This window comes from Manis pentadactyla, chromosome 5 (genome assembly GCF_030020395.1).
Source record: "Manis pentadactyla isolate mManPen7 chromosome 5, mManPen7.hap1, whole genome shotgun sequence".
Classification (NCBI taxonomy): domain Eukaryota; kingdom Metazoa; phylum Chordata; class Mammalia; order Pholidota; family Manidae; genus Manis; species Manis pentadactyla.
Genome location: NC_080023.1, coordinates 134,829,409 through 134,843,662, shown reverse-complemented (window position 1 = coordinate 134,843,662; position 14,254 = coordinate 134,829,409). Strand labels below are relative to the sequence as shown.

At 37.5% G+C, this 14,254-nt stretch overlaps 1 protein-coding gene across 1 annotated transcript in view; it reads left to right on the top strand.

Moving 5' to 3' along the window:
* The window catches only part of PCSK2 (proprotein convertase subtilisin/kexin type 2), a 269,306-nt gene that overhangs the window by 31,909 nt on the left and 223,143 nt on the right, over positions 1–14,254 (top strand). The window contains exon 2 of the mRNA XM_036892214.2: positions 9,120–9,224. Within this exon, the coding sequence (XP_036748109.2) occupies positions 9,120–9,224 (105 nt within the window). The remainder of the gene's footprint in view (positions 1–9,119; positions 9,225–14,254) is intronic.

The following is a 14,254-nucleotide window of genomic DNA, read 5'->3' as shown; positions in this document are numbered from 1 at the left end:
TAGTGAAGACCTAATACCCATCCTCCTGAAAATTGTGCAAAGAGTAGAAAGAGAGGGAATACTTCCAAACTCATTCTATGAGGCCAGCATCACTCTAGTACAAAAACCAGACAGACACTACAAAAAAAAAGAAAATTACAGACCAATATCCCTGATTAACATGGATGCAAAAATACTCAACAAAATATTACCAAACCAAATCAAAAAATACATCAAAAATATCATCCATCACGATTAAGTAGGATTTATTCCAGGGAAGCAAGGATGGTACAACATTTGAAAATCCATCAACATCTATCCACCACATCAACAAAAAGAAGGACAAAAACCACATGATCATCTCCATAGATGCTGAAAAAGCATTTGACAAAATTTGACATCCATTCATGATAAAAACTCTCAACACAATGGGTATAAAGGGCAAGTACCTCAACATAATAAAGGCCATATATGATAAACCCACAGCCAACATCATACTTAACAGCCAGAAGCTTAAAGCCTTTCCTTTAAGATAGGAAACAAAGCAAGGGTGCCCACTCTCTCCACTTTTATTGAACATAGTTCTGGAGTTCCTCACTGTGGCAATCAGACAAAACAAAGAAATAAAAGGCATCCAGATTGGTAAAGAAGAAGTTATTCTGTCACTGTTTTCAGATGACATGATATTGTACATAAAAAACCCTAAAGAATCCACTTCAAAACTTTTAGGCCTAATATTTGTATTTTGCAAAGTTGCACAATACAAATTAATAGACAGAAATCTGTTGCATTCCTGTATACTAACGATGAACTAGTAGAAAGAGAAATCAGGAAAACAATTCCATTCACAATTGCATCAAAAAGAATAAAATATCTAGGAATAAACCTAAGCAAGGAAGTGAAAGACCTATACTCAGAAACCTACAAGATACTCATGAGAGAAATTAAAGAAGATACCAGTGAATGGAAACACATCACATGCTCATGGATAGGAAGAATTAATATTGTCAAAATGGCCATCCTGCTTAAAGCAATCTGCAGATTCAATGCAACCCCTATCAAAATACCAACAGCATTCTTCAATGAACTAGAGCAAATAGATCTAAAATTCATATGGAACCACAAAAGTCCCCTAATTGCTAAAGCAATCCTGAAAAGGAAGAATAAAGCAGGGGGAATTACCCTCCCCTACTTCAAGCTCTACTACAATGCCACAGTAATCAAAACAATTTGGTACTGGCACAAGAACAGAAGAATAGACCAATGGAAGAGACTAGAGAGCCCAGACATAAACCCAACTATAGATGGTCAAATGATATATGATAAAGGGGCCAAGGACATAAAATGGGGAAATTATAGCCTCTTCAACAACTGGTATTGGCAAAACTGGACAGCTACATGCAAGAGAATGAAACTGGATTATTGTCTAACCCTATACACAGAAGTAAACTCAAAATGGATCAAAGACCTGAATGTAAGTCATGAAAACCATAAAACTCTTAGAAGACAACATAGGCAAAAATCTCCTAAATATAAACATAAACAACTATTTCTTGAACACGTCTCCTCAAGGAAGGGAAACAAAAGCAAAATGAACACATGTGATGACTCCACACTAAAAAGCCTCTATACATCAAAGGACACCATCAACAGAACAAAAAGGCATCCTACAGTATTGGAGAATATATTTGTAAACAATATATCCAACAAGGAGTTAACATCCAAAATATATAAAGAACTCACACATCTCAACACCCAAAAAGCAAATAACCCGATTAAAAAATGGGCAGAGGATATGAACAGACAATTCTCCAAAGAAGAAATTCAGGTGGCCAACAGACACATGAAAAGATGCTCCACATCACTAGTTATTTTGGAAGTGAAATAAAAACCACAATGAGATATCACCTCACACAGGTTAGGATGGCCAGTTTCAAAAAGACTAAGAACAACAAATGCTGGTGAGGATGCAGAGAAAGGGGAACCCTCCTACACTGCTGGTGGGAATGTAAGCTAGTTCAACCATTGTGGAAAGGAATATGCAGATTCCTCAAAAAACTAAAAGTAGAAATACCATTTGACCTGGGAATTCTACTCCTAGGAATTTACCTGAAGAATATAATTTATCAGATTCAAAAAGACATATGCACCCCTATTTTATTGCAGGACTATTTACAATAGCCAAGATATGGAAGCAACCTAAGTGTCCATCAGTAGATTAATGGATAAAGATGTTGTACATATACACAATGGGATACTATTCAGCCATGAGAAAGAAACAAATTCTACCATTTGCAACAACATGGATGGAGCTGGAGGGTATTATGCTCAGTGAAATAAGCAAGGTGGAGAAAGACAAGCACCAAATGATTTCACTCATCTGTGGAGTATAAGAACAAAGCAAAAACTGAAGGAACAAAACAGCAGCAGACTCACAGACTCCAAGAAGGGACTAGCAGTTACCAAATGGGTGGTGTATGGGAGGATAGATGGGGAGGGAGGGAGAAGGGGATTGAGAGGTAATATGATTGGCACACATGATGTGGGTGTGTCATGGGGAAGACAGTGTAGCACAAAGAATACAAATAGTGACTCTGTGGCATCTTACTACAGTGATGGACAGTGACTGCAATGGGGTATGGGGCGGGACTTGATAATATGAGTGAATGTAGTAGCCACATTGTTTTTTCAAGTGAAATCTTCGTAAGAGTATATCAATAATACCTTAATAAAAAAATTTTTTAATGGCTCAGGGACACTATATACCCTTTATCTAGGCTCCCCCAAGTTAGTGTCTTTTATAACCATAGTACAATTACCTTAGCTAGGGAAAAAGTTGATATAATATTACTAATTAATCTACAGACTTTAAGATTTTCCAATTGTCCCACTAATGTCTTTTTTACTGACCCAGGATCCATTACATTTTATTATCACGTCTCCTTGTCCCCTCCACTTTGAAAATACTGTACAGTCCTTCTTTTATGAACTGGATGATTTTGAAGAGTACTAGCCAACTGTGGTTTTGTCTGTTGTTTCTTCCAGATTGAACACAGACACGTTATGTATTTTTGGTGGGAAAATCATGTAGGTAATATTGTCTCTTTCTCAGTGCATCATATCATAAGGCACATGATTTTGATATGTTTCATCTCTGGTGAGGTTAACTTAGCTCACTGTTTATGGTAGTTTCTACCAGGTTTCTACACTATGAAGATCTTATTTCTCTTTGTTTATCACTATATTTTACCCATTAGTTTTGGCATCCTTTGGTAATAATGCTTGCCAGCCACAATTATTACTATGGTATTTCCTGAATGGTGATATTCAATTTCCATCATTACTTTCACATTTATCAATTGTAATTACACTGTAAGGAGAAATTTCTCTTTGCCTCCACTCAAATTTAATTTCTAAAAATAAGCAAAACAATGCTAGAATAATATCCTTCCAATGCTCACTGGTATTTGATAACCCCAAAGTTCCTTCTAGTGCTAAAAATTCTCAAATTCATCACACTTTCCACAATAGGAAATAAAACTCCAAGTTCATACCACTTTAGAAAGATCAGAGAGGCATAGGTTTGGACAGTAAAGGTCAGCATACTTATATTCTCTTTCCTTACCCATCCTGCCACCCCTTGCCCCCTTTTCTTGATTTAATCTTAACATTACCCTGAGTATATCAGCAGAGTTAAGTAGAAAAAACATTCAATAACCACTGAGCCTGGAAAATGCACATGAAATATTTATGTTTAATTTACTCTGGAGAATGTGATTTTTAATGAAAAATCACAGCTAAATCACAAAAGCTGAAGCATTCTAAAAGATTTTTATTTGCATAACAGACCCCTAGCCAAGCTTGCTGTGCCCTTGAAGTTCATCCAGTATCTGCTGTTCTGGTCCCAGATTCCCTCCCCTTGTGCCAGGAAAGTCTCTTCAGGACCCCTATCTGAGCTGCTCCAGGCTGGTGCCACCAGTTGACAGACAAAATTAACATTATTGTAGAATTCCAAGTTTGCACAGCCCTGAAAGCTGAAGGAATAAAACTTTTTTGTGAGATAGCTATTTGTTCCCTTTATTCATTGCTAAATAAAAAATCAACCTATATCTTAGTAGAATGAAACAACAATTTTATTATGCTCATGGACTTGATATCAGAAATTCAGACAGGGCACAGTGAGGATGGGTTGTCTATGTTGCATGTGAGAATTCAGTTGGGAAAGCTGAGTAGCTGAAGAATGATCAGAATGGCTGGAGTATGGAGTTATCCAAAGCTACTTTATATATTTAGCACCTGAAATGGGATAACTTGAAGAGTTGGCCCAGCCAAGACTGTCAACCAAAGCACTACCCTTGGCTCTCAGTGTTTCCTGGGCTTCCTTAGAGCATGGCAACCTGGAAGTAGTTGAACTTCTTAAATGCCAGGTAAGATCAAGTGGTCTGGTGAACAAGGAAGAAGTCACATGGCCTCTTAAGACCCAGCCTCAGAAGTCCCATGGCATCATTTTCACTATATTCTTTAATTCAATGCAGTTGCATTCCCCAGATTCAAAAGTTGAGATCATGGACCATCTCTTAATGCAGAGATTATCAAAGAACTTGTGCCTATGTTTTAAAAGTAGCCACACCTTACAAAATTGTAACATTAGAAAAATACACTCTTTAATACAAATGAAAAATATATATTCACTTTGTCTGAGTGCCCTTCTCTCCCTTCAGAAACTTCATGAAATGTTCCCCAGATATCCCTCTGACTGAAGTAATCTCTTCTTTGTGTCCCAATGGCACCTTGTCCAATGCTATTACAGTAAATTGTATATAAACAGTAAAAGTAGTAAGCAACTTTTATTGAGTGCTCACTATGTGCCAAGCATTATTCCAAGCGCTTTTCATGCATATCTCACTTAATTCCCAGTGCTTTACATGCATATCTCACTTAATTCCCATGACAACAATATTAAAGGGGGACATTCCATTTTATAAGTGGAATTGAGGGCCAGAAGGGTTAAATATCTTACCAAAAGTCATAAAGCTATTAAGTGGAAGAGCCAGAATTTAAAGCAAGGCAGTCTGACTGCAGAACTCATACTCTTAAACTGCTCCATTGCAGAGTAGCATTTATATGCTGCTATATGCAGATCTGCCTTCCCTGGTGGACTGTGAGCTATTTGCATGTTGTATTTATCTTTGTCTCCACAGTACAAAACAGTGCCCAGCTTATGACAAGCAATGGAAAAATGAACAAAAGACACAAACAAGCAATTCAAAGAGAAAAATGAATATGTCCAATGAACATATGAAATGATGCTCAAACTTGGAAAATAATTAAAATCCAAATAAGACGGCATATTTTGTCTATTAAATAGGCAAAAATTAAAATGTCAATCAATAAATGTCAATCCAGAGTCGGTGAAAATACGGGAAATGGATATTTTTATTCTTACTTTTTGGTTGTCCTTATACAACTTATCAGTAAAACTTTTTGAGAATATTTATCAAAATGCTAATATCATAATCTATAACTGAGTGATTGAATTCCTAGGATATATCCTTTAGGAAAACTCTTATCTATGCATATAGTGACATTTGCAAGTCTGTTCAAAAAAATCATATAATTTTTTAAGTAACAGTTTTTTTGAGATATAACTCAAACCATACAATTTGCCCTTTCAAAATGTACAATTTTGTGTTTTTTAAAATACATTCAAAAAGATGTGCAATCATTATCATACATCTAATTTTAGAACATTTTCATCACCTCAGAAAGAAACCCTATACCACTACAATTCAGTCCCCATTTCTGCCCCCTCTCAAACCCTGGAAACCACTAATTTCATATAAAAGAAAGTGATATTTCATATAAAGAAAGTGATACAATATGTGGCCGTTTGTATCTGACTTTTTTTACTTAATAATAAATTTTCAAGGTTCACCCATGTTGTAACATGTATCAATGCTTCATTCCTTTTTATTTTTAAATAATATTCCATTGTATATACATTTAGTTTATTCATCAGTTAATGGACATTTGGGTTATTTCTAGGTTGTACCTATCGTAAATAATACTGCTAAGAATATTTGTGTACAAGTTCTTATCCAGACATATATATATATATATGTATATATATACATATATATATATATGATTGGAATTGATAGGTCATATGGAAAATCTGTGTTCAACATTTTTGTTAACTGCCAAAGTATTTTCCAAAGTGGCTGTGCCATTTTACTATCCCACAAGCAATGTAAAAGGGTTCAAATTCTTCTACATGTCCTTGCCAACACCTGCTGGTATTTTCCTGGACCAGTGCTATAGAGTCTGTAGTTCTCTGTTTTGTTAGCTTAGCATTTAACAAATTATTGGATAGAGATTTTCTTAAAGATCTTGAATTAATAAGTTGTTTTTACCCTTTTCCAAAAGACTCTGTATATATATATGGGGGCATACCTTCAGTGCTCAGGCAGGCATTTTACAACTCTGCCTTGGCCTTCACTTCTTGTTTTCAGAGAGTCTAAATGTCCATCAGAAGTGGCCATTTGGGGCCTTAGGTTTTTCCTGGTTATGCGCACAGTGTATGCACATGTGTAAGGCCTTTTAAATCTCTAGGAATGTATTAGAGTTTTGCAGAGTTCTCCATGGACATCTCATTCCCCAGATGTTTCTTTTAAGTCTTCTGGCAAAACTTTTGCTTGCCTCATTTGGTATCACTATCTCAGGAAGCTACAATGTTAAGCAATTGCCACAGATTGTTTCTGACAAACTCCCTGGGGATAGGGCTTTTTCCCATTGAGCAAACTCTGAGTCAGAGTAAATAACAACAACTCCTATGAATGGGACTTTTCCCAGTACCTTCCTGACAATTATTTGGGAATGAGACTTTTTGAATAGCTCTAAGCTGAGTCTGCACCCTCTAGTGTCTTTTATAAGGCTGCTGTTTTTCATAGCTACTGAGATTGCAAGGCTGTTGGTTTTCAAAGATACTGCAGAGCTGAAGAGAAGTGGATGGCAAGAGGGCAAGTTAAAGCACCACAAAGATTACTGTTATTACTGAGATTCAACTGTTTTTCTTGGAAAAATACTGCACAGGTTGCTGCAAGCCTTTTGTTAATTTCCAGTGTTCTGATAAAGTTGATTTGGCAAATTTTTTCAGTTTCTAGTTGCTTTTATTTAATAATGGATTTGGGGAAGTTTTTATTCCATCATTACTGAACTCCTTCACCACTACCACCCCTCAAACACACAGCCTTATTTCTAAAGGAAAACAAGTTTATAAAGGTTAAATAAATCATAATATATCTCATATAATGGAATACTGTACCATTATAAAGGAGGTAGAAATTTGAAACGTGATGATATATAAGTGATAAGTAACAAAAAATTTGCACAATAATATGTATGTGTGTGTGTGTGTGTGTGTGCATGTGAGCACACCCATGTGTGTATAAACAGAGGAGAAAATACAACTAATTTATGTTACTGTTAAGGAAATAGTAGCTTGTTCTTGGGAGTGGGTGGGCCTAGAGCAAAAAAAGACAAACTTCTAAATCCAATACTGCCCAAAAAAGCTATGAATGATTTTTCTTACTTTATTGTTTGTGTATTCCTCTATTTTCTAAATTTTACATAGTCCTTTTATATTAATAACAATGATAAATGTTACTTAAGTAATATTAATATTTGGGCCATACTGAGACCCTATTTGACCTAAAATCTCAAATTCGGCCTTACTTTCAAAACATTTTATACTCCCTTCCCTTTTTCTCCAAACCCTGGTTGACAACACACATACCTAAATATTTCAATAACAAATACTTTGAGTGGTAAAACACTTAATTGGATTATGAATCCCCTTGAGAATCTGATATAAACCATGTCTCATCTCTCCAGTAAAATGAACATATATACATGATTTTGCCTAAGGCCCCAAATGGCCACTTCTGATGGACATTAAGATTCTCTGAAAGCAAGAAGTGAAGGCCAAGGCAGAGTTGTAAAATGCCTGCCTGAGCACTGAAGGTATGCCTATATATATATATATATATACACACAGAGTCTTTTGGAAAAGGGTAAAAACAACTTATTAATTCAAGGTCTTTAAGAAAATCTCTATCCAATCATTAGTTAAATGCTAAGCTAACAAAACAGAGAACTACAGACTTTATAGGACTGGTCCAGGAAAATAGCAGTATACACCGAGGCAGCATAGAAGCAGGTGGACAGGGAACTTTGAAGTAATTGTCAAGGATTATAGTAACTTCATTGATCAGATTAAGAACTGCAAACAACATATCTTCATAAATATGAAGACATGGGAGAAAAGGCAGAAATCTGAGAATTTTGAGTTTCCATCTTTCTACAGAAGAAGAGAAAAAGAGCCCCAGAGGGGCAGAGGTTTGCCCAAGGTTAGGTGGTAACAGACATGAGCCACATCCAGGTATCTTGACTCCTAGTTCAAGGCTCTTCCCACCAAGCTACCTTGAATCACACAGCAGCTGACAGTCCTCCTTAGGTTCTCCCGAGCTCCTGCAGGCCCTAAGTCCCACAGCTGTCATTACTGTGGCTTCTCCAGCTAGCTTTGACACTCATACCTAATTCCAGATCCTTAGGATAGGAAGATAGAGGAAGACCTGGCCCGTTGTCCAACAGGTACTTACTAGACTTAGGTGGCTGCTCTGTGCCCAACGTGATAGGAAGGCTTCAAGGGGTTATGAAGAAAGACCAAGATACAGGGCAGACAGTCCAGCTTTGAAGCTAGGACTAGCTCACAACACAGTTCTGGAGTAACCAGACATGGAGTATAAATATGAGTTCAAGAGAAGAGAATGGAAACTATATGAATATAAATGGAGGGCTCCATAGTGGAAAGAGGAGATCAAAAGGTGGATAGAAACTAAAGAAATGGAGGAAAGAATAGAAGATATTTGGGGAGGGGAGGGGAGTGCACTACATAAGAAAAAGTAGAGAAAAGGGAAGAACAGCAATAGGAAGTAGGACGGCCAAGTCTGATAAGAAGTTGCCAGTGGTTTCTCACATATAACCCATCCTGTGGAGCCCTGGCATGCTGCCCCAGCTTTGGTGTCCTGGTCCTGGAGCCTTCCCAAGAAGCTAACTGTTCTGTGTCTGACTCTCCACAGCTCCCCTTCACTGAAGGCCTGTACCACTTTTATCACAACGGCCTTGCAAAGGCTAAGAGAAGACGCAGCCTGCACCACAAGCAGCAGCTGGAGAGAGACCCCAGGGTGAGTTTTCCTGTGAACATGCTTTCCAACCTCTGCTGCCTCAGGTGGGCCCACCGAGGCGGTATAGAAGCAGGCGGGCAGGGAACTTTGAAGTAAAGGCACTCAATGACAGGGAAAATGGATCCTTGGCAGAGTGACATGGCGACTCTCCACTCTTCTACCATAATAAATAAATCCTTGATAAGTTGGGGGTTGGAAGGAATAAAAAGGGATATCACCCCTTTACTGGCTTTCTTCTCCTGCATTATTGTATGAGAATTTCTGGTTACCTGCAAACATGTTTTGGCCTGTGAGAGATGGGAAGACAACAAGCAGTTTAATGAGCCATTTTATGGAGGGTTTCTACTGGTGAATCCACATGCTCTGAAGAGGTTGCCATGCCCCATACTGTGAATAGAGAAATGACTGCGCCAGCAAGTGATCAGCTCACAATAGGCAGTGGGCTTCTCAGTATCAATGTATGATTGCAGCCACAGGGGCATGTCAGCCCCTCTTCTCACCTTTTGTTTACTCACAGTGGCCTAATTTACCCTGTGCCTCAACTGTCTTCTTGATGTTCATGACCCCATTTTTTACCTACAATCTTTACTTTGCTCATGAACTCCAGGTCTCATTTCCTACTCCCCCAGCAGCTTAAATTCAGCTTTCCCACAACCAAACTTATCATCTGCACCTCAGCAGCTCCTTTGCCAGCATTTCCACTTCCTGTTTTTCAAAATCAGAACTTTGGCCATCACTGAATCCTCTCTTCAAATCTTTTCCACCATCCCCATATACCCATACCCTCATTCAGCTGTGTAGATCCTGATTTCTCTTATGCAATTCACTAAGAGGGAAATTAATAATTCTGGCAACTTGCTGTCTTTACATTAAAGGTTGCATGACCTCTTCCACAGCAAAAGGGGGAAAAGCAGATGTTAAAGAAGGTCAGACATTTGAGTTAGGGATTTACACATGAGACTCCTTTTGAGCTGATAGAATCTGGAAACTCATTCTTGTGCAACCTCTCATGTGAACATCTGACTGGGTTTAATTTGGCTTTAATTAGGAATGCAAATGAAACAGACTCCCCAAGCAGATCACCAACTGACAGGCCATAGGCAATTTTCCTTTAACTCCTCAACCTAGGGGATCCCCCATTCCCTAGAGAGGAAATTCTGCTCTGAGAAGCCAATGTATCTTTGTCTTCACAGTAAGATCCACACTGCCTCTGCTGCTAGCCCATGCCAACCTTTCTTATAGAGTCTGTTGTAGATGCAGGCACCACTACCTTTCTCTGTCATAACAGCCTTGGCACCGCATACCAGTGCAGGGCCCAGAGATGCCCTTGGGAAGCGCATGGACAGGAATCCTTCCTGTGACATCTGTGGGGTCCATGGTAGGCACCAATAGACAAAGACCACTCTGGTACACTGTGACACCATTTTTCCCTATAATCATCCCTAGCCCATGATCTTATGTTTTATGACCAATTGTTTTCCTTTTATTTAAGTATTTGCTTAAAAGTTCCATTGGTTTCTTCTTTTCCATGATTAAGGATGTTGCCTCAAGATCATTCAGGAAGAAACATGCAAGATAAATTAAGGCAAAAGAAAAGAGATGCTGTAAAGGCTTGGGCTGGGAAAGATAACTGAGGAACAGTGTAACTAAGAAGCCATGCTTTTGCTCAGAGGACTCCTTGGGCCCATTAGGCTAAGAGGTTCTTATTCTTGCTCTTACTTGAAATGATCTTTGAAATTCTGATTCTTGAAGTGTGGAGTAATATTTCTAAAAGAGAAGAAAATAAGACAAGTTGGATAATAAAGGAGAGTCTCATCATTTGTCTTTCACCTCAAAATATTTACTTAACCAACAGGGGCCCCCATTCCTCCTTCATTGCCCATTGTAAGGATCCCAGTAGCCATCTATCTCTACTTGGTGGGGGTGACCCTCCATCCTGCCTGCAAAGAACAACAGGAGGTAGCAGGGAAACTGAATATCAAAAGTCCCCTGTACTTTTTCTCTGTCTTCTCATCAAGGTTAAATGTCGGGGTTGTTGTCAATAGTAAAGTCATTCTAGGGAAAGAAATGGAGTATACAATCTCATAATTCTTTGCAAAAAGAAAAAACTACTAGTGATGACTGCCTTCTTCCAAAATATTAGATTAAACCCTGAGTGTTTACTGCGTGATGTCCTTGTGGTCATCTAATTTTGGCATCAGCTGATAATAAATAGGGGGTGACTATTCTTAAACCAAAAGCATTGGCTATGAACAGTGCAAGAATAGCAACATAAGGATTCTGCCCTATGGGTTTGCAAACCTTAAACAAAAAGGCAAATATCTTGAGAGTTAGGTACCTCAATTTTTGAGCCCCCAAGCACATTCAAACAAGTTGCAAAATGAAAAGAACAGAGAGGAAAGAAGGACCAGGTAGCTGGAAAGGAATATCAATCCAGGCTTTTATCTCTCGCATACATGTTACAAGTCATATTTTATGAACCAAGTTCTTAAGAGCCAGTTATTTTCTCATTCTCTGCAACATGCTGTCTGCCCACCTATCTACTTTAATCATGTCTGCAACCCCAGCTTCTGGCCTCCTTCTGTCTCTGCTCTACTCCCCAGCCTCTCTCACTCACTGTCATCTGGCTTGTGAAGGGGAATACAAAGCCAAAGAAACCACCAAGATCTGCTGTCAACCCAGGGAAAAAAAAACAGAGGACCAAGCTTACTATTGGTTTTGTTCTGGCTTCAGAACAATTTCGAGGTTTTTTTGTCCCTCATTTAGTAACTAATTTTTACGTTTAAGTAAACAAGAAAGACTACAAAAGAATAACACATGCTTTTTGTCCAGGCCAATAAAGCACTGCTTTCAATGTGTTTATGTCTGTTCATTGATATGCAGAGCCACAGCTGAGAAAACAGATTCTGCTGCAGGCTGTTCTAAAGGTTCTCTTGCCTTTCTGTTTCTTTCTGCTAAAAATATTAGCAGAATGCTGAGGAGCATCATTTAGATGCTAGAAAGAAAAGTTGTGTCTTGTGTATTTCTGGATATCTTTGAATAGTGTGATTCTGAGTACATAGTAGATGCTCAATAAATAATTGTCAAATTAATGAGTAATTGATCATTTTTCCTCAAAGTTTTAGTCCATGATATAGAATTGTTCTTCTCATCTTGTATTTTAGCCTTATTCTAAAATGTGCATCCATTCCTTCTGAAAGAAACAGAAATATAGCCTTCTCTCTAGCTCCTCCTTTACATACATTCTTAATTGTGGGTCAAGGAAACCAATTTGCATTGCATTGCTTCTAAATCTCATCACTGAGAATCTCATAAAGATCCAGTTTTTAATTTCTAAAATCCAGTACAGTGTGTTCCTGATCATATTCACCATCCTGATACAAGCACCCAAGTGAGGACATTGTGTTTGGGGAGTTTTGGTAGCTGAAATAATTTGAAGATGTAAAAAATAAATCTAAAGCTGGAATGAAATAATAAAACTAAAGATGCCATTTCAGCATCAAAGTCAAGAACAAATATCTCCTACCCGAAACCTCTGTGAAATTTGTTAAACTTTACCTCAGAGCAGCCTCAACAAATCTTGAAGCCAAACATAATTGTAGTTCATGGTCTACACATTAAGCCCAAAAACTTCTACAAATACCTGAAAAGTTGTGGAAAAAAGACTTATTAAGATATTATGTGTTTCATTATTCTGTTGAACCACATTTGTCCGTCTGACATAGCACTGAAATGAAATACTTTCAAAAACATAGAGACTTGCATCATTCAAAGAGCAACACTAGTCATATATGGAAGCCAAATAATTTAACAAAAATTATAACATGGACTTCATTTGTGGAGAGATACTTGATTCAGACATTGCTAACACTTATTTCCTTTTCCAAGCAATTTTCCTAGACTGTACAATTATCCCTTGAAATCATTTTTAAGCCTCTTTCAATTTTACAAGTCAGAAACTCCTATTAGTCCACTGAAAGCTTTTCTCAGTTCCCTATCTCAAAGAATGGATGATGTGTCTATGTGTTTTGTACACTGGAGCTGTGTCTTCCTTTCTTCTTCCATATCCAAATGTATCCACATATCTACTGACCATCTAATAGATGGCAGTCACATGATCCAGTAATAATCTGTTTTTGTTCTATAAGGGCATATTCTGAGCACATTTGTGGGTTTTTAGTGTACTCTAAAAACCACAAAAGTTCGTTTCACTGGGTAGCCCTTCAAAAATCTCAGAACTGTCACACCAGAACAAAAAAGAATTTTGCCTATTCTTTAAAATTAACTGGACATGACTGGTGTGATTTGTTTTTAAAATTCTGAATAATGAGTTAACCAGGCTTTTTTTTTTTTATCCATGGGACTTAATCATACAATAATTGATAGTGTTCTTGAAAGTGGAATTATTATCATGGTTGAAACTCAGGTAGTTGACAGAGCTGGGAATGGCTTGTAGTTGCTTCCGGTCTGTCTCTGACATGACACAGTGCTTTTAGGTTTAACTCCAATGGGGTAATTTAGCCATAATTGATGAATGCCTTGTATATAGGCCAGATCAGAAAGATTAAGCAGAGTTGACATGGAAAGTATAATTGGAAGGGGCCCATGAGACTATTAGAGCAGTAATATAGCAATTTATTCACAATCCACAAACATCTTTCTGAAAAGAATACCAGAATTTCAGTAGCTCAAAACAACCAAAGAAATTCATTTACCCTTTTCCTCTATAAGTTACATAAAAATTTTGTCACCATTATTAAGCTTCTAGCTTCCAATCCCTTTTAAATGCCTAATATCAATCATAGTAATTTTTTATGATAATGACATGTCACTTGTATGAATTGTGTCTTTCCTTTGATTCATATTAGATAACTATTTGATTACTTAGGTGAAAAGTTGGGGAAGAGAAGAAAAATCACCCTATCTTTTCAAAATCTACTTTCAGATAGAAAATGTCATGCAGAAAAATGTCTTTCCCCACTTTCTTTTTGTTTTCTTATCAAATCTTTCTCAGCATAAGATCTTCTCAG